The sequence below is a fragment of the Pipistrellus hanaki genome (genome assembly GCF_964339955.1).
Source record: "Pipistrellus hanaki genome assembly, chromosome: 6".
Classification (NCBI taxonomy): Eukaryota; Metazoa; Chordata; class Mammalia; order Chiroptera; family Vespertilionidae; genus Pipistrellus; species Pipistrellus hanaki.
Window position 1 is genome coordinate 84,895,951 of NC_140508.1, and position 27,969 is coordinate 84,923,919.

At 58.4% G+C, this 27,969-nt stretch overlaps 1 protein-coding gene across 2 annotated transcripts; it reads left to right on the plus strand.

The window, feature by feature from the left end:
* On the plus strand, window positions 1-26,460 carry MYBL2 (MYB proto-oncogene like 2). Of its 2 annotated transcripts, none has more exons than XM_084887554.1 (14): window positions 1-243; window positions 4,400-4,493; window positions 9,492-9,563; window positions 10,606-10,698; window positions 10,929-11,149; window positions 12,956-13,118; window positions 13,310-13,597; window positions 16,376-16,786; window positions 18,410-18,549; window positions 21,508-21,607; window positions 22,522-22,635; window positions 24,038-24,139; window positions 25,270-25,431; window positions 25,991-26,460. In XM_084887554.1, the coding sequence occupies exons 1-14, from the start codon at window positions 224-226 to the stop codon at window positions 26,117-26,119; spliced, it is 2,109 nt and encodes a 702-aa protein (XP_084743680.1). In that variant the 5' UTR covers window positions 1-223; the 3' UTR covers window positions 26,120-26,460. The 2 variants fall into 2 exon arrangements, with proteins under 2 accessions (XP_084743680.1, XP_084743681.1); XM_084887555.1 differs by having other exon boundaries at window positions 25,270-25,425.
* Window positions 26,461-27,969: the final 1,509 nt, after the last annotated feature.

Below are 27,969 nucleotides of genomic sequence, written 5' to 3' on the forward strand. Positions count from 1 at the left end.
GCTTGGCGGGAGATAGGAAAGTGCTGTGCGCGCCGGCGCGGCTCCTGCAGCGGCTCCGGCGGCGGCTCCTGCGGCGGCGGCACGGCGACGGCTCCCGCGGCAGCGGCACGGCGACGCCGCCAGCGCGGCCCGGGCCCGGAGCCCGGAGCAGCCCGCCTCGCGCCCCGGCCCGGCTCCCGCTCCGGGCTCCGCGGCGGCAGCGAGCGCGGCCCGGGCCGGGGGGATGTCTCGGCGGACGCGCGGGTGAGCGGCGGCGGCGGCGGGCGGCAGAGGGCTCTCCCCCTCCCTGGATTTCCCCCACCCCGGCCCTGCCGGACCCCCGGCCCTGCCCGACCCCCCTGGCCTCACCCTCGGAGCCGGCCGGCGTGCGGGCCCCGCGGGGAGCCCTGCGCCCAGGCCGCCGGGCCGGGGGCGCACGGAGCCGGGTCCTGGGGGCTCCGCGCTCGCCGGGCTCCCGCCGGTCGGGCCTCGGGGATCCGGGCCGAGCCCCGGTGATGTCACGTCGTCTCCCGCCTAATGGCGCGGCGGGTCCGCGGGCGGGCCATTGTGGGCGCCGGGGCCCCGGCAGAGGGGGCGCTTCTCCCCCGCGGGGCCGAGCGGGGCCGCTGCCTTTCCGGCCCGTGGGCGCTCCGGCTCCCGGTGGGCATTCCCCCCAGTTCCGGGAGCACGGAGCGCCCTGCCCCTCCCCGCCCGGGAAGGGTGCCGGGGGAGGGGAGGGTGCCCGGGGAAGGGTGCTGGGGGAAGGGTGCGGGGAAGGGGGGTGCCGGGGGGGGGGAGGGTGCCGAGGGGAGGGTGCCGGGGGGGGGGGAGGGTGCCGAGGGGAGGGTGCCGGGGGAGGGGAAGGGTGCCGGGGGAAGGGTGCTGGGGGGAAGGGTGCCTGGGGGAAGGGAGGGTGCCGGGGGGAGGGTGCCGGGGGAGGGGAGGGTGCCGGGGGAGGGGAGGGTGCCGGGGGGGAGTGTGCCGGGGGAGGGGAGGGTGCCTGGGGGAAGGGAGGGTGCCGGGGGGGGGGGGGAAGGGTGCCGGGGGAGGGGAGAGGGGTGGGGGAGACCCCCCGGATGGCGGCCCAGCTGGGGCGGCTGCAGAGACCCGCCTGCTGTTCCCCGGGAGGAGGTCGGGGCGCTGGGGGTGCACGGAGGCTGATGTGCCCGCGGCCCCGGGCCGAGGCCGGAACTGCGGTCTGCATTTCACTTACTCCCCCGAGAGGCAGGGGCGGAGCTGAGCCCCAAACCCGGCCTCCGGCTCGGCTCGGGGCTGGGCGCCCGGAGGGAAGAGGGGTCCCCGGGCCCTCCCCGCAGGAGGGCAGCCCATGGGTCCCCTTCCCCCCCCTCCGGGCGGCTGCCTCCGGGCAGAGGACGGACCGGAGAAGCGCTGCTGGCCGGCCGGCCCGGAGCTCCCAGCAGAGCAGCATCTGCGCCCGGGCAGTGGTCAGGCGCCTGGCCCGGGGTCTCCTCCGCAGGCCACACTCTCCCAGGCCAGCTCCCATCCCCGGCGGCTTCTGGCCGGCACCGGGCAGGTCCGTCCTGGTTTTTGCTTCAGGAAGTGTCACTCCAGGGAATCCCCACCACCCCGGCCCCTGCTGCCTCTCCCCTGGGACCCGGGGAGGGGTGGCTTCTGCAGCCCAGCACCCTGCAGGCATCCCTCCGCTCTCACCCCGCACCCTGCAGCCATCCCTCCGCTCTCACCCCGCACCCTGCAGCCATCCCTCCGCTCTCACCCCGCACCCTGCAGCCATCCCTCCGCTCTCACCCCGCACCCTGCAGCCATCCCTCCGTTCTCTGTCCCTCGCTGGAGCTTTCCCCTCAGCCACGTCCCACTTCTTACTGAGCTTCTGACTCAGCGCCTGGAGCCGCGCCCAGCACCTGGGAGGGCACAGAGAGGGTGTGTGCGGCCCACACGTGGTTGCCACCCCTGTCATGGCCTGTGCCTTTCAAGCCGGGGAGAGGCCTTGGAAGGTGCAGGTTTCGAACCCGGCTCTGGACGTGGCAAATAGCATAACCCCCATGAGCCTCAGTTTCCACTTCTGTCCAGTGGGGGCAGGAGGACGCAGGGGACGGGGGTGGTCAGTGCCATGCGGTGATTGAAATGTGCCATCTCTCCCAGAATCCTCCCAGCTGAGTGCTGTCTCCAGCAAGTAAAACACTGCAGCGGGTTCCTACAGACAGGTTTCATCTTTGAAGGAACCTTTGCTGAGCTTCTGTCAGGAGCCGGGTGTGGTTTCTGTCGGAAACAGGCCGGGGGCAGCTGATTGTAAAGCCCGCTGCATTTTGTCACTAGTGTCTCACAGGACTTTTGTCTTCCGCTCTGAGGTGGTGGAGGGCCTCACGGATTGGGTCAGGAGTGACTGGGCATGGCTGCATTCCAGGTCCTCCTGTGACTAATGTGTTGCTGGGTTTAGACAATCTGGCCTTTTCCTCCTTCCAAAAAATGCACGCTGATGGGCATTTCTTATCGACTAGTGGGCAGCGTTGTGTGCTCATTCATGCCTGAGGCTGGGCGTTCTCCTGAGTAAACATTGGGGGCCTTTTGGGGCCAACCCCCGGAGACCCCGCAGGTGTGGAGGTGGCGCTGACCTCTGTCCACGGGGGCAAGGGGACAGGAAGCCTGAGGCCTACATTTTTTTTTTTTTTTAATGGTTTTGAGAGTGAAGAAGCGATAGGAGATGCTAGGCGGGCTGCTCTGGCTCACTGAGAAGTCAGAGAAAAGGGGGCCTTGGAGACAGGTCCAGGGGATCAGCCTGGGATGGGCTGCTGCCGCCGGTGGCCCCCTGATTACAGGTCACCCGGGTCCCTTAGAGTTCCTGTCTGGGGAAAGTGGGGAAGGGAAAGGTGCAGGCTGTTCCCAGGATGGGGGCGGGGGCGGGGGGAGAGCCCTCGCTGGGCCTGCATTCTGAGATGGAATTTCCGAGGTGCCCTAGGAGCTTAGGGAGAGGCTGACTTTAGGAAAGAGGCCGAGTTCTGGAGGAGGCAGAGGAAGACGGACATGGAAGGAAGTCCCCTTCACACACGGTCTGCTCTGGCCTTGCTTGTTTGGCGATGAGGAGGCTCTCTCCACGTAGGAATGGACTCCACAAAGGGCACCTGAGGCAGATCCCACCGCAGAGTGGGGAGCACCTGACACCCGGAGGTGGAGAGCATGATCTCGATTTTCCTAACCCGATTTAATTAAACCTGGTCAAGTACAGAAGTTTGGAGCAACTTGGAAAATTGCCGGTTAGAAAAGCGAGCTATGCTTGTGTGTAGGCAGGGATTGGAAAGGGATGCACAGAAATGGACATATTTACTAAGATAATGTATTTTAAATGTTTTTTTTCTCTCAAATAACCAATATTTCATTTTGTTTTTTTATATTTTTAAAAATATATTTTGTTGATTCTTTACAGAGAGGGAGAGAGATAGAGTTAGAAACACCCATCAGCTGCTTTCTGCACACTCCCTACTGGGGATGTGACTGCAACCAAGGTACATGCCCTTGATAGGAATTGAACCTGGGACCTTTCAGTCCGCAGGCCGATGCTCTATCCACTGAACCAAACTGGTTTCGGCAAATAACTGATATTTCTTAAAATTTTGGTACGTCATATTGACTGACACCATCATCTTTAATCTTTTTTTTTTTAATATGTTTTTTATTGATTTCAGGGAGGAAGGGAGAGAGAAATATCATTGATGAGAGTGAATCATTGATTGGCTGCCTCCTGCATGCCCCCTACTGGGGATTGAGCCCACAACCCGGGCATGTGCCCTTGACTGGAATTGAACTGGGGAACTTCCAGTCCTCAGGCCAGTGTTCTGTCCACTGAGCCAAACCGGCTAAGCCATCAGCTTTAGTATTCAGAACATCCATTGAAGTTTAAAAGTTGTTATCGAAGGGAAAATCTTAAATTGGTGTCTGGTTTTGATTGAATACCATAATCTTAGTGAAATCGAAACTTCTTTTTTCTTGTAGCTTTTCTAATCCTTGCAGGGGTCCTCAAACTTTTTAAAGTGGGGGCCAGATCACGGTCCCTCAGAGAGCTGGAGGGCCGGACTATATGAACCACTAATTCCTACTGTAACACCTCGGCTGCGCTCACTGCCCAAAAAACCTGGCGGGCAGGATCAGACTCCCCTGGGGGCTGCATGTGGCCCGCGGGCCGTAGTTTGAAGACTACACCTTAGGGTGTACCTGAAAACAAATAAGAAGATGAAAATAGCTCATAACCCCATTTCGTTAAAAGATTTTTTTTTTTTTTAAAGGATGGAAGTACCTGTATTTTTGAAAGCAACAAGAGTAAAAACGTGCTTCCCACAAAACTTTCCCTTTCCCTGGAAGTCACTGGCCCCTGCCCAGGCGCTGCCCGTCCTCATGCAGCAGGACATGGAGACGGGTGTCCTTGACCTTTGGCTTGTTCTCCCCGCAGTGAGGAGCTGGATGAGCTGCACTACCAGGACACGGATTCAGACGTGCCAGAGCAGAGGGACAGCAAGTGCAAGGTCAAATGGACCCACGAGGAGGTGAGTGGCACGGAGGGGCGATTCTAGCGGGAGTGATGGCAGCGGGGATGGGGTGTGCGTGTGCGTGTGTGTGCGTGCGCATGTGTGTGCGTGTGTGTGCATGATGGCCTGGTGGGTGCGGTGAAGAGGAGAAGCTGATGGAAGAAGTGGCTGGGTCTTTGGTTCTCCCAGTCGCCTCTCCTCCTAGCATTCTTGGGGACTCTAATACTGAGGACGCCTGTGGGAGGGGGCACTTGTGTCTCTCAGACCTCAGGGCCAGCAGTCACTGTGTGTCGCTTGGGAGCTGGCGTGTTCTGCATCCTGAACGATCATTGTGTTTCTTGTCCTTTACCTGCTCGGAGGTTTAGCCAAGCCTGCAGCCCCCTTTATTATTATCGTATCTTTGGACCTCAAGTTCCGGATTGGTTTTCTTTTTATTCTTCAGTCACCTCTATGGAAGTATAATTTACATACCACCAAGTGTAATTTACATACCACCTTTTAAAAGTGAACAGCTCAACAGTTTTAACAAAACATCCCCTCTGTGTTCCATCGTTCCCGTCTGCAGGCCGCCCCTCTCTGCCTCTCGGCTCGATTTATTTTGCCTGTCCTCGAATGTCCTATCAGTGAAATTATACAGTGGTGCTCTTTTCTCTCTGGCTCCTTTTGTTCAGCAAACTGTTGTGGGGTTCACTGATTTGCTTGCTTTCATTGCTGAGGAGTATTCCGTGGGGTGGGTATGCCACGTGCTTCACGTGCTGGGCTCTTTCTAGTTGTTGGCTGTTGTGGATGGAGTTGCTGGGAGGAGGCTTGTTAAGTCAGTTTGAGGATTGATTTCTCTCTGGGCAGGTACTGAGGGACAGCCATGGGACGGGTGTATGTTTAGTTTTACAGAAACTGCCCGGCCTTTTTCTAAATTGGTTGCACCATCTTAGGTGCCTGCTGGCCTTATTTATTTATTTTACTGTAGGAGTTGTAAAATCCCTTTTATTTTATAAAAGATTAGAGGCCTAATGCACAAAATTCGTGCATGGGTGGGGTCTCTAGACCTGGCTGGCGATCGGGGCTGGGCCAGAGAGGAGGAGGTGACAGTCGCCGGACATTGACACTGTCATTGTGTGGTTCCCCGCCTCCCTCCCTCCGTCCCTTGCTGCCTCTGCACTGTGGCAGGTGGGGCGGATGGAGGCCTGCCAGCCAGGGGAGGAATGGGGCATGGGAGGTTGGCCCTTAGAACCCCTGGGAAAGGGGCCGTGAGGAGGGACCACCGGAGGTTGGCCAGCTGGGGGAGCACGCTGACCACCAGGAGGGCAATTCCTGCATGGAGCGTCGGCCCCTTGGTGGTCAGTGCGCATCATGGCGACCAGTCATTCTGGCTGCCTAGGGTTTTATATATAGAGATGCTTCTGCAGAGGGGTGCTAGGCCAGCCTTTCTGTTCATCCCGTTGGGGACCAGGAAGTACTCAGCTTTTGTGGGCTTTGAAGAATCAACAAGACGGGGTCCCTTCCCCAGAGCAGCTCTGTGTGGGACGGAGAAGACTGCGCACCAGCCCCTGGATGCACGGGTCTTCCTGGCGCCGGGAGGATGGGTGTCGGTGTTCGCACTGAGGCTCCTGGCATGCTGGAGGCACTAGTCATTGCCGAAACACTTCAGGGGAGAGTTACTGCTGTCTGAAGAGGTTGGGGAAGTGTCATGGATAAGGGTTTGGAAACTCGGCAGGCAGGCGGGTAATTGTTGAAATACCTTTAGAAGGAGAGGTTCCCGTTGTCTTGAGAGGTCGGGGGAAGTGTCCGGGAGAAGGGTTTGGCAATCCAGCTGTCAGGGAGGTGTGCAAAGCCGTGGGCAAGTCAGGTAGGAAATGGGTTGTAGGTGGAGAAAGCCAGCAGAGGAGCCCCGTGTGGCTGGAGTGAGGCATCCTCGAAGGGGAGGGGAAGGAGAGTGGTTAGAAAAGATAGGTTAGGGCTAAATTCTGGAGGGCCTCGCCTGCCAGGCTCAGAATATGGGCTCACTCAGCTGGCGGTGCAGAGCCGTTGGAGGTTGTGCCATGGACATCGCTGGGCCTCAGAGGAGCTCACCTGCTGTGTGGAGGGTGGAGAAGAGGTTTGGGGCAGCATGGGTCCCAGCAGTAGTGCTGGGAGCCGGGGAGGGCGCTGCCTGGGGCAGGGGAGAGACGAAGCCGGGGAGAGACGAAGGCCCTACAGGGAGGAGCTAACAGGTGGAGGAGCGTCCTGGGCCCTGGCGGAGTTGGAGGTGAAATGCAGTGTCTGTGCTGGCTATTGGGGGGCCGTGGTGTTGGAGACGGACATGGGAGGAAGGCAGGTGTGGGCCTGGCCGGGCTGGCCGGCAGAGGAAGCCGGGGTGTCTGGGGATGGCTTGGTGTGAGCGGGCTCAGCTGTAGGATTTATGGGACGTGGTCAGCGGTGCTGGACTGGCCAGGCTGCAGCTTAGGGCCTGGGTGTCTGTGGTGGCCTTTTTCTTCTGTCCAGGAGAGAGCAGGGGAGGGGAAGGGAACACATGACATTAACTTTACCGCTGTGCCACTTTTATTTTTGTGTGTGTGTGCCACTTCTAAGTGTGCAGTTCAGTAGTATTAAGTGTATTCCCACGTGTAACAAATCTCTAGAACTTTCTCATCTTGCAAAACAATCTCTATACCTAGTAAACACTAATTCGCCATGAGTGGAATCATGGTATTTGCCCTTTTGTGACTGGCTTATTTCACTTAGCGTCATGTCCTGGAGGCTCACCTGTGCTGTGGCATATGTCTGAACTCCCCTGTTTCCAGGCTGGATAATCTCCCGCTGTATAGATACAGCACTGTGTGTGTTCCTGGGCAGCACTTTCCCGTGCGTGCAGCCCTTCTGCGGCCTCCTGCCCCAGGGACAGACTCAGAGTGCCCGGACAGCGTTCCGTTCCTGGGACAGGCTTGCTGCCGAGCAGGAGACAAGGAAATGACACTCCTGCTGAAGCTTCTCAGCCCCCCACCCCACCCCAGGCTTGTGTGCTTCCAGTCACGTTGATTTCTCTCATTTTGGAAGCAGTTTTAAATACCTGCCACCAGCGTTCTCAAGCTCTGCACACTTCTTGCTTGTTCGTGCTGAAATGGGTCCGTGTGCATTCCAGGGAGGGGTGTTAGTTTCCCGGCCCAGGGTGGCCCCCCTCGAGGGCCAGGGCAGCGCCGAGCAGGTGGGTCTCCTGCTCAGCCAGCACGTTCCATTCAGAAGTAACCGACGCTAGCCTCTCCACATGTCTTAGCAAACACTCCTCTGGCTTAAGCGTGGAATTAGCACCCAGAATTTATAGGTCCGCAGATGGAGTGCCCCTCTCCCTCCCTCTCTTTCTAAACACAAAGAAGTAGTGCAAAAGTCAATAAAAAAGGAATGCACAGGAAAGGGGCTGGGTTCAAAGGAGCAGGAACACCTTGGAGGAGGTGCCCTCGCTGCCATCTTTCAGCACCTTCACCTTGTAGGACGTTTTCATTGCTCCCAAGCATCTCATGCTCCCGTGGCTGTCCATCCTGCCTCCCTCCACCCCTGACCTCAGACAACCACCAACTGCCTTTTTGTTCCTATGGTTTAATTCAGTGGTCGGCAAACTCATTAGTCAACAGAGCCAAATATCAACAGTACAACGATTGAAATTTCTTTGGAGAGCCACATTTTTTAATCTTAAACTTCTTGCCCTAAGTTGGTTTGGCTTAGAGGATAGAGCATCAGCCTGCTGACTGAAGGGTCCCAGGTTCGATTCCAGCCAAGGGCACATGCCTGGATTTCAGGCTCGATCTTCAGTATGGGGTATGCAGGAGGCAGCCAATCAACGATTTTCTCATCATTGATGTTTCTATCTCTATCCCTCTCCCTTCCTCTCTAAAATCAATAAAAATATATTTTAAAAAAATAAACTTCTTTTAACGCCACTTCTTCAAAATAGAATCGCCCAGGCCATGGTATTTTGTGGAAGAGCCACACTCGAGAGGCCAAAGAGCCGCATGTGGCTGGTGAGCTGCAGTTTGCCAACCACGGATTTAGTTTATAGTTTCTAGAATTTCATATGCATGGAGCCATACAGTGTTTGTTATTATGTCTGGCTTTATTTATTTATTTTTTCCTTTTTTTTATTCTAAGTCAAGGATATACTTACTGATTTTAGAGAGAGAGGAAGGGAGAGGGAGAGAAACCGAAACATTGATATGAGAAAGACATAGAGGGAGAGAGAAACATTCATTGATTGCCTTCCATACTCACCCTGACAGGGGATGGAACCTGAAACCCAGGTATGTGGCATGACTGGGAACCCAAACCCACAACCTTCTGGTGTACCAGAGGACGCTCCAACCACTGAGCACCCCAGCCAGGGCTCTGTCTTGCTTCGTTGTCATGATGATACTGAGACTCTGTGTTGTGTGAGTCATAGTTCATTTGCAGAATATTTGTGACAGACACCGCTTTGCCTTCTGACTGCTCCAAGTTCTGCCTGTGTCTCCCCGTCTCCAGAGCTGTGTCACTATCGTCTCTGGCCTGAGGGCCTGGAATGGCCTCCTGTGGTCCTTTCTGTCCTCGCCCAGCCCCTCTCCCTGCAGCTGCCCTAGTGAACTTCCCAGCAGGCTTGTTGGACGGGTCCCCCAGTGCTCAGATGCACCAGGGGCTTTGCATCACATAGCACGGAGGCCCGAACCCATCCCGTGTGTGGTCTGGGCCCGCCGCCCCCTCTAAGAGCAGCTTGCATCTCTCTCCTGGGTCTCCTGCATTCCACCCACACTGGGCTTCTCGGGATGCGCCTGTCCCTCTTCCTCCCGGACTAGGCAGTCGCCACACACCTCCCCATGCCCCAGCATCGTGGCTTTACTTCTGTCTGTGGGAGGGAGACTTGGATTGGATCCGCCTCCCTCTGGACAGTGAGTCCCTCACGGTGAGTTGTTGCTTCGACGGTAGCACCTGGCTCTGAGGAGGTCTTGCTGAACGGCTGGCTGAGGCTGTGCCTACAGCCGTGTGAGCTGAGCTCTCTCTCTCTGGTGTTGGCAGGATGAGCAGCTGAGGACCCTGGTGAGGCAGTTCGGACAGCAAGACTGGAAGTTCCTGGCCAGCCACTTTCCCGTGAGTGCAGCCCGTCCGTGGCCTCCTGCCCCAGGGCCTGTTCTGAGTGACCGGACAGCGTTCCTGGGACAGACTAGCAGAAAACAAGGAAATGACATTCCTGCTGAAACTGCCCACCCCCAGCCCAGCCCCAGGCCCTTTCCTCCCAACCTGGAATCCCAGGCGCCCTGATGAGGCACCAGCACGCGGCAGCCTCTGCGTGCCTGTGGTCTCCAGGCTCTGACGCCTGCAGCTTGTGACCGTGGCACGTCATCGGTGGCATATTTGCATGTCTTCCTGTGCTGGTGCTCAGTTTCTCAGTAGTGAGCCTGACACAGAGGGGAGGTGGTACTTCCAGCAGGTTTGCGGGGAGAGCTCCCTCCAGGGGTCTGTCTCCCTCAGATCCCCCGCCCAGGACTGCAGGTGTCTGCTCTGGAGAGCTGTGTGGCTGGAGCTGCTGTCTGGCTTATTTCTTTCTTTTTTTTAAATTTTTTTTTTTTTTTTTTTTTAATATATTGATTTTTTTTTTTTTTTTACAGAGGAAGAGAGGGATAGAGAGTTAGAAACATTGATGAGAGAGAATCATCAATCAGCTGCCTCTTGCACACCCCCCACTGTGGATGTGCCCGCAACCAAGGTACATGCCCTTGACCGGAATAGAACCTGGGACCTTTCAGTCCGCAGGCCGACGCTCTGTCCACTGAGCCAAACCAGTTTCAGCCTGTCTGGCTTATCTCTTGGGTTACTTGGGGACCGAATCACCAGACCCCTTCTGCCCCACTCCTCACCTCCCTCCCATTAAAATGGCGTGCTCAGGGAAACAATGGTGTCCCAGAAGCAAGCAAGCCAGCTGGCTCCCACAGCGCTCTTTGCCCAGTTCCTCCGGTCCCTGTAGCAGAGAAAAGCCACGGTTACTCTGACACGTGGCCACGGGGTGTGTGGTGGTTCCAGGAACAGGACAAGACCCGTCTGAGCCCCCTGGCCCAGGCCATGGTTCCCCGAGCCCAGGGGTCAGCATGATGCAGGGCTGCCCCCCCAGTTCTCACGATCCCTGTCCCCCCAGAACCGCACTGACCAGCAATGCCAGTACCGGTGGCTGAGGGTCCTGAATCCAGATCTCGTCAAGGGGCCGTGGACCAAAGAGGAAGACGAGAAGGTAACCAGTGGGACAGTGTCTTGCACACAGTGTCCTGCCTTCACTTACCCGTGAGCCACGGGACCGCCAGGCTGCCCTTGCGGCGTCTGGCCGGAGCTTGGCCGTTTGTCCTCCGCCGGTCGGTCAGTCCGTCGCACCTCTCGGGGCTGCGGTGAGGCCCCGGTGGGGAGAAGGCCCCGGTGTGGGACGGGGGCGGGTGTGCCGCCGCCTTCACCGGGCCTGTCTCCCAGGTCATCGAGCTGGTGAAGAAGTACGGCACGAAGCAGTGGACGCTGATCGCCAAGCACCTGAAGGGCCGGCTGGGGAAGCAGTGCCGTGAGCGCTGGCACAACCACCTCAACCCCGAGGTGAAGAAGTCCTGCTGGACCGAGGAGGAGGACCGCATCATCTGCGAGGCCCACAAGGTGCTGGGCAACCGCTGGGCCGAGATCGCCAAGATGCTGCCGGGACGGTGAGCGGCCTCGGGGGCGCGGGGCCGTGGTGACGGCAGGGGAGGCTCCCAGGCCGGGAGAGCCGTGCGGCTGGATGTCCCTCCCGTCTCCTCTGGGGTTGTCCGTGTCACCCAGACACGCATGAGTCCTTCAGACTGGTCTTTTCCTAGAGAATAGACCTCCCTCCTGCCTGTGAGGTCAAGGCCAGCATGTGGACGTACAAACCTCTGCTCTGTTTTCATCCTCCTCCTCCCAGGGCCTGGTCCCTCCAAGCCTCTTGGGGTCGCAAGGAGCATTGGGAAGAGCTGGCTGCATTCTTGCCAGAATCTTCCTCCGCATCCGTTCCCAGTCTCCGAAGTGGCTTCTGGCGCCCCTGCATGTTCTCCAGTTTCTGGAAGCGCAAAGCTATTATCTTCTGCCCTGTCCTCTTTGTCCTTGTGCCTTGTTACCTTGTTCTGCTTTATTTTAAATCCTCCTTTTCTCATGACACTGGCGTCCCAAGAGGTAGAGGAGGTGGACTGCCAGCTGGTGTGTTTCCCTTGAAGTACACACCGGTCTGCCTCACACTCGGACCCGAGCATGCTGTCCTCTCGGAGTTCCTCCCGGCGCTGGGGCTGAAGACCCTCTTCCCCTCCGCGGCCTGTTGGCCCGGCTCACGCCCCCGGCCCTGCCTGGTCCCTCTCCGTTACACACAGCGAGCTCTTCTCTGAGGTGCCCCGTGCACCCCTGCCTGATGCCCGTGTTCTCACCCTTCGGTGTTCAGCACGAGTGCCATTTCCTCAGAGAAGCTTTCTCCCTCCCGGCCTCTGGTCGGTCCCGCCTGTCCTCTGAGCAGCTTGTCCCCCAACGGCGCCCGGCTCCTACGAGAGGAGACGCTGAATGCGGCCGCCCATCCTCCTTGCAGTGTCCCCGGTGCCTGGAGAGCAGTGTTGGCCGTGTAGCGGGCACTCCGTAAACACACGAGAGCAAAAGGACGAAGGGCACTGCAGCTGGGAGCACCCGCTCTGGTCGCTGTGGGCGGGAGGGCTGGAGGGGTTTGGGGTCAGGTTTTCCTGGAAGGAACCTGGCACGCAGAGGTTAAAGGTACAGGGGTGTGTGGAGGGAAGGGGCTCGTGCCTGGGAGAGGAGGGTGGGGAAGAAGAGGGCAGGGCCCAGCACGATGGGGACTCCGAGTCTGGTCCTGACGTGGTGCAGGCTGTGTGTGGTTGTTTCCTGGTGGTCCGCAGCGGAGTGGCCAGCGGCAGAGAGCCTCCTCTGAGGCTGGTCGCCCGGCCACACTGTCATTCTCTCTTCGCAAGCCACGGGCAGAGCGCTCTGCTTGGAGCTCAAAGGAAGAAGTGCCTCCTGTGTGTGAGCACTTCTCTGCTCCTGGGCACTGGGACTTAGCAGAGGTGGGTGGGAATGCTCTGGGAGTCTGTAAGTGCTAGAAACGTGCGTGACTTCATCTTAGAGCTAAAAGACACCTTCGAGCCGAAACCGGTTTGGCTCAGTGGGTAGAGCGTCGGCCTGCGGATTGAAAGGTCCCGGGTTCGATTCCTGTCAGGGGCATGTACCTTGGTTGCGGGCACATCGCCAGTGGAGGGTATGCAGGAGGCGGCTGATTGATGTTTCTCTCTCATCGATGTTTCTGATTTTCTATTCCTCTCCCTTCCTCTCTGTAAAAAATAAATAAAATGTATTAAAAATAAATAAAAATAAAAGACACCTTCGAGCTCCTCGGGCTGAGCCCTCATGGACAGAAGCGGGAGTTCAGCTCAGGGTGGTCAGTGATGTGACTGGTGGCACCCAGGCCACGGGGTTCAGAGGTCCCTCGCTTGCCCCCGCAGGACAGACAATGCTGTGAAGAATCACTGGAATTCCACCATCAAGAGGAAGGTGGACACGGGCGGCTTCCTGAGCGAGTCCAAGGACTGCAAGCCGCCCGTGTACCTGCTGCTGGAGCTGGAGGACAGGGAGAGCCCGCCGCGGGCCCAGCCCCCGGAGGGCCAGGTGAGACGGCTGCCCGGGCTGCCCAGCCGGCCTGGCTCCAGGGTGGTCGGCAGGGTTGATGGCAGGGTTACCCAGCGCCGTGTCACTGAACACCTGTCTGCCCTTTGTTCTGTTGTGCTGGTTATTTAATTAATATGGCATGATCTTTGATAACACAAGCCCCACAAACGCTGTGCCCTTGTGTCCATCAGGGAAGTCTCGGGGCCAGCTGGTCCCCGGCGCTCCCTGCCATGAAGGAAGAGGACAGCAGCGAGGAGGAGGCCGCGGCAGCAACCCCTGCGGAGGAGCAGGAGGCTGCACCTGCAGAGCTGGACCGCGCGGGCACCCCGGAGACCTTGGACAGCACCCCCAAGCGCGAAGATCAGGAGGGCTCCTCGCCGGAGATCGGCCTGCCGTACAAGTGGGTGGTGGAGGCGGCAAACCTCCTGATCCCGGCCGAGGGCTCCAGCTTCTCGGAGGCCCTGGACCTGATCGAGTCGGTAATGTTGGTCATGGCCCTTCCCAGCGGGCCCAGGGCACCCCCGGTGGGGAGTCGTCTCCTTGTGTTCACTCATTCTCCCAGTAGCTTTTCCTGGGCAGATGCTCAGTGCCAGCCTGCAGCCAGGGCCTGGGCATGGAGCTGCCATAGGGCTCCTGCCCTCCGGAGGCTCCTGACGCCTGATGTACAGCATGGGGTGGGGTGGGAGGGCTGCCCAGGGGAGGCTGCACTGCGTTCTGAGGGATGATGGTGGGGGAGGGTGTTGGAGCTGATGACACAGCGCAGCTGAGCGTGGTGCTTGCAGCACCACAGATGGTTGGGAGTCCCCGGAGAGGGACCTGGGGCTGGTGGGGCAGGAGCAATGAGTGGGTTCTGATTGCTCAGGTGCAGCCCTGCGGCCGCGCTGGCTGTGGGTTGTGCCCCTGGGGGGGAGCTCTGCAGCGGGGGATGCACATCCCAGCACTTGGCTGCATCAGCCAGGCCCGTGCAGGGGAGTGGCTTCAGGAGGTGATGGGCGAGAGGCCTGGCTGGTCGCAGACGTCATTCCTCTTTCTCCATTAACATTTCAGTGTGTGTCCTCAGCACAGACATTCTCTTACGTACCCACAGACAGCGACATCTCCCTCAGGAATCTAACGGACACTGAGCTCCGGGGCAGTGGAGCTCGGTACATTCACCTTCCCACTTGGCCCTGCCCCTCCTTGGCCACAATAATCACATTCATTGAACATCTATTAAATGCCAGCCTCTAAGCTTGGTGTACAGTCCACCCAGGATTTGGTGAGCTGTGTCCTTTCTCTGTTTTGTAGATGAGACTGAGGTTCAGAAAGGTCAAGTTGTGTACCCAAGGTCACACAGCAAGCCAGCTGGGTGATCTTGACCATGGAGCTGTGCTCTCAGTGCTTGCTTAATGGTGTTTGGGTGGCACGGTCCCTAGGGAGCTATCTTTAAAACCCTCTGACTCGGGGTCTCATCTTTTAGCCCAGTGGCTGGGACTAGACCCGGCTACAGGGTCTGTCTGCCGTGTCCCTTCCCCGCCAAGGAGTTCTCATGTTATCTTGAGAAGCAGGCCTGAGCGTTCTTCAGTCTGCAGCACCAGCTCCGAGGCCGCCGCCTGAGGCCCGGTCCTTGGGGCCCTACGGGGACTGTTGAGATGAGAGTTGTGCCCAGCGCTGTTGGCACTTCATGGTGTTGCCATCTCCATCCTCAGCCTGTTCTGCATCTTCCTCCAGTTCCTGGGCACAGAGGAGGGAGGGGAGCACCCAGGGTGTGGGAGGATCAGTGCTCAGTAATTACAGTACCTGACATTGGAGTGCCTGCTGTGTGCCAGCCTTGTTACTGGCTGCCTGCGTCCCTGCTCTCTGTTCGGCCTTTAACTGCCCTGTGAAGTGGGTGGTGGGCTCATCACCAGTAAAGGGATCCCAAGCTCGGAGGTCAGGAGGCTTGTCTGGCATCACATGATGGAGTATTTTGCAGTCATAGAATCATTACAGCCAAAATCGTTTTGGCTCAGTCTGCAGACTGAAAGGTCCAGGTTCGATTCCAGTCAAGGGCATGTACCTTGGTTGCAGGCACACCCTGATATAGGGGGTGTGCAGGAGGCAGCTGGTGGATGTTTCTCTCTCATAGATGTTTCTAGCTCTCTATCTCTCTCCCTTCCTCTCTGTAAAAAAACAAATAAAATATATATTTTGAAAATAAAAAATCATTACAAAAGTTGGAAAATTTTCACCATTTATTCATAGTAAACATTTAACTCAATGTAATAGAATTAGGCATGATTATTTCTGCTTTATAGACATTTTATTTATTTATTTATTTTTAAATATATTTTATTGATTTTGTACAGAGAGGAAGGGAGAGAGATAGAGAGCTAGAAACATCGATGAGAGAGTCATCGATCAGCTGCCTCTTGCACTCCCCCTACTGGGGATGTGCCCGCAACCAAGGTACATGCCCTTGATCGGAATCTAACCCGGGTCCCTTCAGTTCCCAAGCCGACACTCTATCCATTGAGCCAAACCGGTTTCGGCAAATTTTCTGCTTTATAGACATTTTAAATGTTTGAACAAAAAGCAGGGTCTAGAAGTGATTTATACTAATCTTAAAAACACGCAAAATACTAGAAATGTATAATATGATGATGGTAAATTCTAAATCCCAGTAGAGGATGTCAGCTGGGAGGGGAACATGGGGTCTCAGTGCGGTTTTATTTATTGAGCTTATTGACAGATACTTGGGTTTCTTTGTGTGTGTTTTTTTCGTTGTTGTTTTTTAAATAGTGCATGGGACATTTTTATTTTTTTATTTTTTATTTTTAAATATATTTTATTGATTTTTTACAGAGAGGAGGAAGGGAGAGAGATAGAGAGCCAGAAATGTCGATGAGAGAGAAACATCGACCAGCTGCCTCTTGCACACCCCCTACCGGGGATGTGCCCGCAACCAACGTACATGCCCTGAATCGAACCGGGAACCTTTCAGTTCGCAGACCGACGCTCTACTGCTGAGCCAAACCGGTTTCGGCATGCATGGGACATTTTTAAAGTAACAGCCAGTAGTAGCCTTATGCACAACATACCTTCAGTTTTGTTTACAAACACAGATATGCAGCATAGAAGATACACATTTATTTCCTTGGGGAAATGGGAGGAATTGTTCATGATGGTTGTTCTGGGCTGTGGGGTCAGACCTGGCGCTCAGTGAGGACGCCCTCTCATGTCTGCTGGGAGAAAAGCAGACAGGCTGCCGCGATTACTAACCCCTCCTCTCTGGGCAGGACCCCGATGGCTGGTGTGACCTGAGCAAGTTTGACCTCCCCGAGGAGCCGTCCCCGGAGGGCAGCGTCCACAGCAGCCCGGAGCAGCCCCAGCCCTCGCAGTGGCCGGCCCCTTCCCCGCGCCAGCCCATCGCCCCGGGGCCCAGCGTGACCGAGTACCGCCTGGACGGCCACACCATCTCGGACTTGAGCCGGGGCAGCCGGGGCGAGCTGATCCCCATCTCCCCCAGCACCGAGGTGGGGGGCCTGGGCGTCGGCACCCCGCCGTCCGTGCTCAAGCGGCAGAAGAAGCGGCGTGTGGCCCTGTCCCCGGTCACGGAGAACAGCGCCAGCCTGTCCTTCCTGGACTCCGGCAACAGCCTCACCCCCAAGAGCACGCCCGTCAAGACCCTGCCCTTCTCGCCCTCCCAGGTGCGTGGCCACCCCGGCTGCTCCCCGCGTTCGGTTTGCGGACTCCCCGTCCTCCGCGCGGGGCCTTGCGCGCAGGCACGTGTCCTCAGGGGCTGTCTGCCGTGTGGGAGGGTTGTCTGCCGTGTCCTCAGGGGCTGTCTGCCGTGTGGGAGGGTTGTCTGCCGTGTCCTCAGGGGCTGTCTGCCGTGTGGGAGGGCTGGCGGTGCAGGGGGAGCAGGCACAGGCCTGGCTTTCTCTCGCGAAGCTTGCATTCTGGCAGGAAGACCCGTGAGTGATAAGAAAAGCTCCACGTAAACGTGGTGCATGGGATGAAGGAGACGGTCTTTGCTGCATCTCGTCTGAGGCGGGGAGGAGGGCATCAGGGAGGCTTCCGTGAGGAGGAGGCATTGCTTGAGCTGAGGGTGGTGGGTGATACCGGGCAGAGAAGGGAAGGGGCTCAGTATTCGGTAAGAGGTCAATTGATGGAGCACCTGTTTCTTACCGGCTCCTTGGTCACCGGGAGCAGAGGTGGGAAAGGACCGGAAAGCCCTGCCCTTGCTGAGAGGGCAGTTCGTACTGGGGACAGGCTGGCGGTGAGCGAGCTGATGCAGGTTGTGGTGCGGAGAGCGCTCTGATGATAGCCATTGAGAGCTGACTGTGCTCTGAGTGCTGCTCAGGAGGGGCCTGTCTTTCCTGGAGGTGCGGAGGGGCGGGCTTTCTGGAGAATGGGTCTGAACAGGTGCAGGTGGGGAGGGCGAGTGAGTGAGAGTGAAGTCCAAAGGGATTGGGGGGAGGGTGGCATGGGGGCAGGAGCCTTGGAGGGGGAGGGTGGCATGGGGGCAGGAGCCTTGGAGGGGGAGGGTGGCATGGGGGCAGGAGCCTTGGAGGGCTTAGGTGTAACAGGGGTATGTACTGCCCGGGGACTGGGGGATGGGGCAGCAGGGCTTTGTGAGGACGCGCTGGACGGGGGAGGGAGAGCAGGGCTTAGAGTTCCCACGTCCCGGACAGGAACGGGTGTGTGGGGGCTCCCTGCCTCCCGAGAGGATGAGAGAGAGCGAGGCCCGAGGCGGCCTGTTTCGGGTGGCTGCGCCATCACCTGCAGGAGGGACTGAGGCCAGGCCGTGGTGGGGTGCGTGTTTGTCCTGGGGAGCTCCATTCACGCCAGAGCTGCCGTGACGAAGTAGCACACCGTGTTCTTAGCGGAGGTTTGTCTTCTCAGTCCTGGGAGGAACGGGCAGGGCTGGTTCCTTCTGAGGCCTCTCTCCGTGGCTTGCAGATAGTGGCTTCTCCCCGTGTCTTCACATGGCCTTCCCGACATGAGCACCGCCGCCCGCCATGGCCGGCCCCTGTCCGTCACGGGCCCTTTAAGAGCTGTCCCCACACCGCCCGTGTTCTTTGTCCCAAGGGCGCTGTCGGCAGGCTGGCAGGAGTGGGGACGGGCCATGGCAAGTCCAGTGATCCATGAACCTACCTGTGGGCGCCTCCCGGTCTGCCTCGGCCTTTTTCTCTGGCGCCTGGCTGGAGGGGAGTCTGCACGTCAGGAGGGCCCTCTGTCAGCAGACGTGGGGGGGCAGGGAGTGTCTGGAGGGTCTGGTCCCACCTGCCCGTCACCGCTCTGTCTTGTTTCCTTTGTCTCCCTGGCAGTTTTTGAACTTCTGGAACAAGCAGGACACACTGGAGCTGGAGAGCCCCTCGCTGACCTCCACCCCCGTGTGCAGCCAGAAGGTGGTGGTCACCACGCCCCTGCACCGGGACAAGACGCCCCTGCACCAGAAGCACACTGCGTGAGTCTGTGGTCCCGCCGCCCCCCGCCGCCGGAGTGTGGGACCTGGCCTCCCCCAGCAGGCGGGCCAGGGTCACGGGAGGGGGAGGGCGACCTTGGAAAAACACCCGAGGATCTGTCACCGGAAGGCAGCCTCCCGCCGCCACCTCTTCGTTTTTGTCCGGATAGCCTGGTGCTTTCCCACTGCTCTGATTCTTCTCATCGTTTAATCCGGTGCTTTTCTAATCTCGGAAATGGAGAGGGTCCACGTTGCCATGGAAAACTTCATCTCTCTATCTTTATGAGTTTCAAGCACAAACCTACTGTTTGAGTGGCCTGATGTGGAGGGCGGACGTGCCTCCAGCTCTGTCTCTGCTCCGTCCGAGTGAAGGCTGCGTCGGCCTGCCAGGCCCGGGCAGGGTGTAGGCCTTCTTGTATGTTCACAATTCTTTCTCTTTTTTTTTAAGTGTTAGAAATTTTATTACCGTTAACATTCCACAAATCAAACTGAAAAAAATTCCAAGTGCTCAAACTGTCATCTCACGTAACATTTGGTCTTTCACTGCAAATGTCAAAAATGGAATTGTTTTAAGATAACAAAAAGCTTTTGGCGAGTCCGACCTGCTGTCCCTTCGTGTTGATCAGAAAGCTGTTGTCTTCATTCACTTCACGAAGCCCGTGTTAATGTAAGCTGTCTTGGCAGTACTGCCACACTGTCCTTGTGGTAACCCGTTTTCCTCTTTGCCCCGTGGTGGAGATTTCTCATTGGCAGGGCCACTGGAGACTCTTTGAGCTGACGGGGTGTAAACGCTTCCACCCACATCTATTAACTATTCAGTCCCAAGATTCACATTTTTTGTTATAAAAATACAAACTTTTGCAAAGATTTTTTCCTCTTTTTTTTTTTTTTTTTTTTTTAATACTTTTTATTTTTAGAAAGAGGAAGAGCGAAACTGGTTTGGCTCAGTGGACAGAGCGTCGGTCTGCAGACTGAAGGGTCCCAGGTTCAATTCCGGTCAGGAGAATAAACCTTGGTTGCGGGCACATGCCCAGAGGAGGTGTGCAGGAGGCAGCTGGTCGAGGTTTCTCTCTCATCAATGTTACTAGCTCTCTATCCCTCTCCCTTTCTCTCTGTAAAAAATCAATAAAATATATTAAAAAAAGAAAAGAAAAAGAAAGGAACGGGGAGGGACAGAAACAGGGAGGAGAGAGGAAAATTATCGATGGGCAGCCTGCTCACCCCAACCAGGGAGCAAGCCTGCAATCTGGTGACCTCGTGGTTCCTGGTTTACGCTCAGCCACTGAACAATGCTGGTAGGGCACAGAGATTTTCTTTATCATTGATGAAACTCCAGGGTGCCAGTGTTCAGAATGGTCAGACGCATAGGAAAGAGCTGTCCTTGTTCAGAACCATCATCAACCAAAGTTAAATTTAATCTTGTTAAATCTGAGCCCTTCGGCAGATACGCTGCGGCCACGGAAGGAAGGGACCCTCCTTTTCCTCCTTTCCTCATCTATGTTCCTGCTGCTGCTCCCGCTTCTGTTTTCCTCCAAAGGTCTCCATGCTCTTCGCTCCTCTGTGGGTCCTTACTGCCACCTGGTGGCAGGTTCCTTCTGTACGCAGGCCGTCCTGGACGGTCTTCAGTGGGAGCCTGCCGGTGGTGGATTCTGGCAGCTGAAAAGTTGCCTTCATTTTTAAAAGCGGCTTTTGCTGGGTATAGAATTCTGGGTGACAGCCCCACTCCAATCCCCTTGATCCCCCCATGCTTTCTGCTGTTTCCCATCTGCTGGGTCTTCTGGCTCCCAGAATCGCATTTCTTCCGTCTCCAAGCCCTCTTATGGGCTCCCTTCTCAGTCTGCCTCCCTCAGTGCTCTAACGGGCTTGTCCTGCCAGCTCTTGCTGACACTGTGACTTCAGGAGTTTCCCACGTTGGCTGTAAAAGTTCCGTGTCTCACACAGATGTTGGGGCTACGTCTCAGACTCATCCCTCGGAACTGCGGTTGGAGCTGGGAGGAGTTTCCATTTGGCCGGCACTGACCTGTCTGCTCATCCTTGCAGAGGGCTCTGTGTGTGTCTGGGGTGGCATGTAACACGGATATGGGAACCCATGGACTGGGTGGTCCCTGTCCGATCTCTCAGTCCCAGGGAAGGAAGAGAAGAACGGTCTGCACTCTTCCGGCTTTGACCTCCCTGGGGAGCGGCTGGCGGGCCCAGGGGCGTGGCGGGAGCAGCAGCCAGGCTGCGCTGTCTAGAATTGGCCACTGCCCCCGGGCTCTCCATAATCTGGGGCGTTTCTCACGTGCTCGGACCCGCCCAGGGGAGGCTGTGGGGGTCGCTGTGGCGATGCCTCCTGCTGACTCAGGTCACACAGGCCTCGTGCAGGGGGAGTCTGCCGGGGTTTGCCCACAACCCGCGGCCTGGCTGCGAGGCGCCTCTGCTGTCCCTTCCCCAGCAGGCTTTTCCCTCGCAGGCAGAAACCGCACCTTGGTGGGGCCACAGGCGCTAGAAGCTTCCTAGTGTTTCTGCCTGTGGACCGACCCTGCCTAGGTTTCTCTCTGCTAAAGCTTTCCCTCCCGTTTCTGTCCCCCCTGGGGGCGTTCTGAGGAGACGGGGAGACGGTGAGTTCCGCATGTGCGCTGGCCTCACCACCTCACACCTGGTGATGCCGCTGCCACTGGATCTCTGAAGAGGTGGGGGAGGCACACGCCCTCCAGGATTCCTTTCTCCCTCCATCACTCCTCCCCCGCCCTCCCTGCAGGCCACAGCCTTCTGTGTTTACTCACCTGGGTCTCCAGGACGGCCTCTTGGACGGCTCCTTCCTCTCCGTCCCTGATCAAGACCCTCTCGTGCCAGAGGACAGAGCCTGTGTGCGGGTTTCCTCCCTGTTGCCAAGGCCAGGGGTCCAGGGGGAGGAGGGCTGGGAGAGCGTCTGGTGACTGTCCCCAGCCTTGTCACTAAACCTCCTTCCCGGCCCGGCAGGTTTGTGACCCCAGATCAGAAGTACTCCATGGACAACACGCCCCACACACCGACCCCGTTCAAGAACGCCCTGGAGAAGTACGGGCCGCTGAAGCCCCTGGTACGTGGCGCGGGCAGGCCTGTGCATGTGGCCCCGGGCTCGTCCAGCCATCGGCGGTTCACGGAGCCCTGTCAGGTCTCACTGGGTTCTTCCAGCAGCCCTGGGAAGGTGCCGCTACCCTAATGCTACAAATGGGGAAACCGAGGCCGGGTGACTCCTCAGCTCCTCAGACCTTTCCCGAGCACCTGCCACATGCCAGGCCGGCACCGGGAGGTGGTGGAGACACGGCTTCACAGCCTCCCAGGGAGGCTCAGCGTGTGGGATGGTGGTGGAGGACACTGAGCACACAAATTCACAAGGAACTAAACAGGTCCAGCACGTTGTACGTACTAGAGGAACACGGAAAGTGCTGGAACAGGGGAGGACTTGCTCAGATGTTAGGACTACTACTTTGGGGATGTTGCAAATTATTCCTCTAGCTGAAGCCTTTTGCCTAATTGCTGGTTCTTTGCAAAGCCTGGGAAAGCCACTCCTGGGTGGGCTGGAGATGGCCAGTGAGGACACCCCGCCAGCTCCCCCTGCCCCCCCAGTCCGCACATGGCCATGCTTTCCCAGTGACAAGACAGCTGGCACCTCGGGCTCTGGATTCCAGTGGGCGGTGAGAAGGCCGGTCGCAGAGAAGCACTGGGTCTGAGCAGCCTGGGCGGCCCCAGCTTCCTCTCGCTCACCGCGCGGGGTCCTCGCGAAGGCCCGGCAGAGGGCTGTGGCGTCCCGTCCTGCGGTGCCGCTGGTGGAGTTACACGGCCCAGGCCGGGTCCGGGAGCTCTGCCCTCACTGTCCGAGGGGGATTAGGCTCTGTGTCTGTGTGCTCTCCGGGCGGCCTTGGGAGGGCCCGTCCCCGGCGGCGTGGCAGCCTCACCCGCCCTCACCCGTCCCCGGCGGCGTGGCAGCCTCACCCGCCCTCTCTGCCGCAGCCCCAGACCCCGCACCTGGAGGAGGACCTGAAGGAGGTGCTGCTCTCTGAGGCCGGCATCGAGCTCGCCGCCGAGGACCAGGGGCGGCCGGAGAAGCAGAAGAGGAAGGCGGGGGTGAGTGGGCGAGGCGGGCAGCGCGGCCGGAGCCGAGGGAGGCAAGAGGCATCCGGACAGCCGGTGGGAGTGGGACACCCAGAGCCTCGCTCCCCCGAATGGTTATCCCTGAGACTGCCCAGGGGAGGCCTGGGGGGCCCTCCCCTCCTCTGGGAACTGCCCCTTAGCTGGTCAGCGTCGTGTCCCCGGGCAGGGGGCCCAGGCCGGTGCAGGGGGGAGAGCAGTGCAGGCCCGGGCGTGGCTGCCCCCTCTCGGAGGTCAGCGGCAGACACCCGGGTGGCTCGGTGCACGAGGCAGAGAGGGACACGGAGTCTTCCAGGAGAAACCAACCCTTCAGGGGCAGCGGCCGGTCTGGGCTGCAGCAGGCTCAGCTCAGGTGAGGGGAGTGCTGGCAGGCGCCCAGGGCAGGGCTCTCCCAGGCCAGCCTGCCCGCTGCCCTTCCTGTGGGCTCCTGATGGCGGAGTTCCTGTGCTCCTTCCCCAGAGGCTCTCCCTGAGGAGAGGCAGGAAGGTGGGAATGGGTTGGGGGCAGGAGGAGGTTATGGGGAACGAGTAGGGGAAGGTGGGCTGGCAGCTGGGGGCACCCCCTGGCTGGGGCCATGGGGTGTTGTAGGCAGAGAGAACTTGACCCCAGGCCTTCCTGGGCCTCTCCTCTGTGTCGGATGGTGGTTCTGAGACAGGACTGCACCTGTTTGGGGCACACGGCTGGGTTGGGGTGCTGTTAGTCCCGGCCCCCCTCCCCCCCACCCCGACTTGAGGATGGGAGTGCTGGGGTGTGCCTGGGGCATCCCCGCCACCAGTGCTGATAGAGGGCCAGCAGCGGGGCTTATGTCTCCATGGCACTGCTCGTGGCTGGTGGTGTTAGGGGGACTTGGATGATTGTTGCTGGGGCCTGTTTGGTGGTGGGTGTGTGTGTGTGTGTGTGTATGTTAGAAATGGGGAGTCTGCCAAGACCGGTGTGGCTCAATGGATAGAGCGTCGGCTTGGGGACTGAAGGGTCCCGGGTTCGATTCCGGTCAAGGGCATGTACCTTGGTTGCGGGCACATCCCCAGTAGGGGGTATGCAAGAGGCAGCTGATCGATGACTCTCATCGATGTTTCTAACTATCTCTTTCCATTCCTCTCTGTACAAAATCAATAAAATATATTTAAAAAAAAAAGAAAAGAAATGGGGAGTCTGCTGGGGCCATGCAGGGGTGAGGAGTGGGTGTCTGGGTGATGGTTGGTGTTTGTGTCCTGGCTCCCAGGGTAGCCTCTGGCAGGAAAGTCTCCCCTGGGCGTAGAGTCATCAGCGGGGCCTCTGTTGTTGTGTCCCCTGAGCCCTGCCAGCACAGTCTCTCCAGCGGGGCCCGAGGGATCCCCAGCCCAGCCCTGACCGCCCCCCTTTCCCTCCTCCCCCCCAGCTGCGGCGGAGCCCCATCAAGAAAGTCCGCAAGTCCCTGGCTCTGGACATCGTGGACGAGGACGGGAAGCTGATGTCCTCGCTGCCCAAGACGCTGTCCCTGGTAAGGGGCTGGCTGCCGCCCCCCGGGAGCGCGGGGGCTCCTCTGCCTGTCCTCCGGCTCTCCCCGGAGCTCCGCCTCCGGGCCCTGAGGCGGTGTGGAGCCTGGGGGTGGAGTGTTTGGTGGTTTTGGAAGTGACTTCCCTGTGCTGCTCAGCAGGAAGTTTTACTTACGCGTTTGCTAGAATGCTTGTGAAAACCACGGGTCTGGGCCGCCCCCACCTTCCCTGGGATCTTACTCATGGGGTGACCCTGGAGAGTCAAGGCCAGGCCTTAAGTGCAGCCAGGAGGTGGGTGCTAAGCCCTGGGCTGGGCGCTCTCCAGTCCCAGCCGACCTCCGGAAGGGGCTGCTGCCCGCACACAGACGGGGTCCCCAGAAGCCAGGCCACAGTGTTGACTGAAGCGGGGATGGGCGAGCTGTCTTCCCAGGCGCCCAGAGGGAGGCAGGGAGGGGCGTGGGGGTCACATGGATCAGGTTTCCTGAGCAGATCTTGCAGGTCACCACCGTGCTTGCAGAGAAACCTTCGTTTGGACGTGGCCCCTCCAGCCAGCCCTGCAGCTGGCGTCATGTAGGCCCATAAAGGAATTACCGGAAAGAAAAGACCGTTTGGCACGTGGCTAAGGCACAGGATGTGGAGCGGTGGGCCTGGGCTGATCCCGACCCAGCACTTGCTCTCTCAGATCTCAAGGCCCCCGCCCCGGGCCCTGCCTGTGACAGGGGCCCCGGGCCCATCGGACTGTTAGGAGGGTGAAGGCTGCGCTGAGTGGGGAGAGCGGACAGACCTGGCCGCTCTGGGCGGCTCCCCGTGGGCGCTGGTGGACTCGGCATCGCTCTGCCTGGCCGGGGACCCGGGACAAACCAGAGCACCCTGGTCTCCACCTGATGCCGGCGGGGAGGAGCCAGCCTCCCAGAAAACATTCCTGAGCATGCGCTGGGCGCTGGGTGCTGGGTGCTGGGCTCTGAAACGGGCGCTTCCCGAACACCGGCTTAATCTTTCTGTGACCTCCCACCTGGAGAGAACACTGGGCTCGGAGCCTGCCGTCGTGCCTCAGGGCCCACAGCCAGGGGGTGTGACTGGGTGCTTTTGGAATTTGTGGCCAAATGGTGAGTCTTTCACTTGGTTTTGATTTCAGCCAACACACGTGCCATCCGGCTCCTCCTCCAGTCTCATCCTCTCACCCGGCATCCGAGGAGACAACAGCCTGCTCAACCAGGGCTTCCTGCAGGCCAAGCCCGAGAAGCCGGCCGCGGCCCAGAAGCCTAGAAGCCACCCACCCGCCCCCGCCCCCGCCCCCGTGAGTTCCGTTCCCACGCGTGGCACCAGCCCCGGGGGCTGGCTCTGCGGCCCTCTCCCCGCAGGGCCTTTGCACAGGCTGTCGCTTCTGCCTGGATTCCCGATCAACTTAGGTTTTAGCGCTCAATCCCGACGCCACTCCCTCGGAGAGCCCTCGTGCAGGCAATCCCTGCCGCACAGGTCCCCTTTTCACTGCGGGGGTCTCACTCGTGTCTGGATTTAGCTGCTTAGCACCTGGCTGTCCCGGAGGGCGGAGGCTGCCCTGGTTAGCTCCCGCGGGTACACGTCTGCACGTGTGGATCCCTCCTCCCCACCTGCACGGCTGTAGGTTCTCCTCACTGGAAGCTGGTACCACAGGGGGCGTGGTCCTGTCTGGTGGGCCAGCCTCCATGCCCAGAGGCAGGAGTGACTTCCCCAGGAAGTTGGGGAGGAGCAGAGGGAGATTGGCTTCCCGAGGGAGAGTCACAGAAACGGCCCCCGCCCCTCCCAGGCCCGCTGCCACCGGGGCTCCCTGGGCACGCGCTGCTCTGCCGGATGGTAACCTCCTTGCCTCCCCCCAGATGACCAGCGCCTGGAAGATGGTGGCCTGCGGGGGCACCCGGGACCAGCTCTTCATGCAGGAGAAAGCCCGGCAGCTCCTGGGCCGCCTGAAGCCCAGCCACACGTCCCGGACCCTCATCTTGTCCTGAGGGGCTCGGCGGCCAGAGCCCACGCTCACGTTTCCAGGGGGCCGGGGACAGGCCGGCCTGTGAACCTGGGAGCCATACTCAGGGGACTGCCTGCAGGGAGCCTTCACTGCCAGCCCCTCCGGATCTCTCAGGCGGAGACGCAGAGCTCTCTCAGGGCCGCCGCGCCTGCGGCAGCCTCTGGTGCTAACGAACAGAATCCCCTCCCAGGGCCACAGGGAGCCCGCGCTCTGGGGAGGCCCGGCCTCACCTCAGCCCCCTGCTTAGGACCGGGCACGGCCCGTGTGTTTCTGCTCGTGATTGGTGTGTGTTCTTGAAAGAATAAAATTGCCTGTTTCCTTGCAGTGATGGTGCTCCTCTTTCACCACCTTGTGGTCATTGGTGTGTTTGCAGCAATAGGTGAGGTGGCCCATAGCTGCTCCTTCTTTTTTTTCCTTAATATTTTATTGATTTTTTACAGAGAGGAAGAGAGAGGGATAGAGAGTTAGAAACATCAATGAGAGAGGAACATCAATCAGCTGCCTCCTGCACACCCACTTCTGGGGTTGTGCCCGCAACCAAGGTACATGCCCTTGACCGGAATCGAACCGGGACCTTTCAGACCGCAGGCCGACGCTCTACTCACTGAGCCAAACCAGTTTTGGCCATAGCTACTTCCTGAGGGCCTTGGAAGGGCCTTTTATCTGATTGTAAGGCTCCCTCTTCAGCATCCTCATTAAGCGGTTGTCTGACCTTGGAACAGATGCGAGAAGTAACTTTCTGACTCAGCAGCCAGCTCCATGGCTGGAATAAGTGGTATGGAAGATTCTGGAACCCAGGACCCTTCAATCCTTGGGCTGAGGCTCTATCCACTGAGCCAAACCGGTTTTGGCTCCTGTCAGTTCTTGAGCCCCTGCATTTCTTTACTCTTTCTGAAACAAATAGGCCAGGCCTTGAGGGGACAGAGGTCAGGTGGGGAACCTGCCTCTAGGGCTCTGACGAGATATTGCGGACTTCCGTTATGTAGAGTCACATTTCACATATTAACTACTATCTCTGGCTTAAAAGCATTGGTTAGTATTGATCAGAATGGACATGTACTTGATTTAGATAAATGAATGTTATTAGGTAGGTGCTAAACCCTTTTACATTTATATGATTATTGGCATAAAGGGCTTTTTCTTCATTAACTCCCCTCCAGACTGATGTTACTGTTCCTTGTACAGGGGTGGGCAAAAGTAGGTTTACAGTTCATATTGTAAATCCTATAGAATAAAGAGAATATGCAAATTGGCCGTCACTCCAACACAAGATGGCCACTGCCATGTGGTCAAAGATGGCCACCCCCATATGAACATAAGATGGCCAGCAGGGGAGGGCATTTGTGGGCAATCAGGCCAGCAGGGGAGGGGGATAGGAACTTGGTCAGGAGTCCTAAGAGCGTCCCAACTCACTAGTATTCATTTCCCGTTCTCCCTCGAGGGAGAAGACCCGAGTGAGAGCTTAGCTTAGAGTGGGGGCTGAATGGCTTGGCCACTGCTCAGCGGGACTTCTTGGGCTCTGGCAGGACCTCACTCTGGACCGGAGGGAATTCTGGTGTCCCCAGTCACTCTGTCTCCCACGAGGAATGAGAGGCACACGGAGTCATGCTCTCTGTACCCTCACCCACCCACCCCGGGCTGTGTGTCTCCTGCTATACTTGTTAAATGGTAACTCCCACACCACTGGTGTGACAGAGCCTCTTTTCTCCAGGCCGGTGGTCCAGTATGAGGGCACGGTGACCCTGGCCCTCCCGGGAGTGAAGGCGGTTCAGCATCTGCTCTCACACGCCCCAGAGCCCAGCACGATGCTTATGGACAACACGGATGATGCTT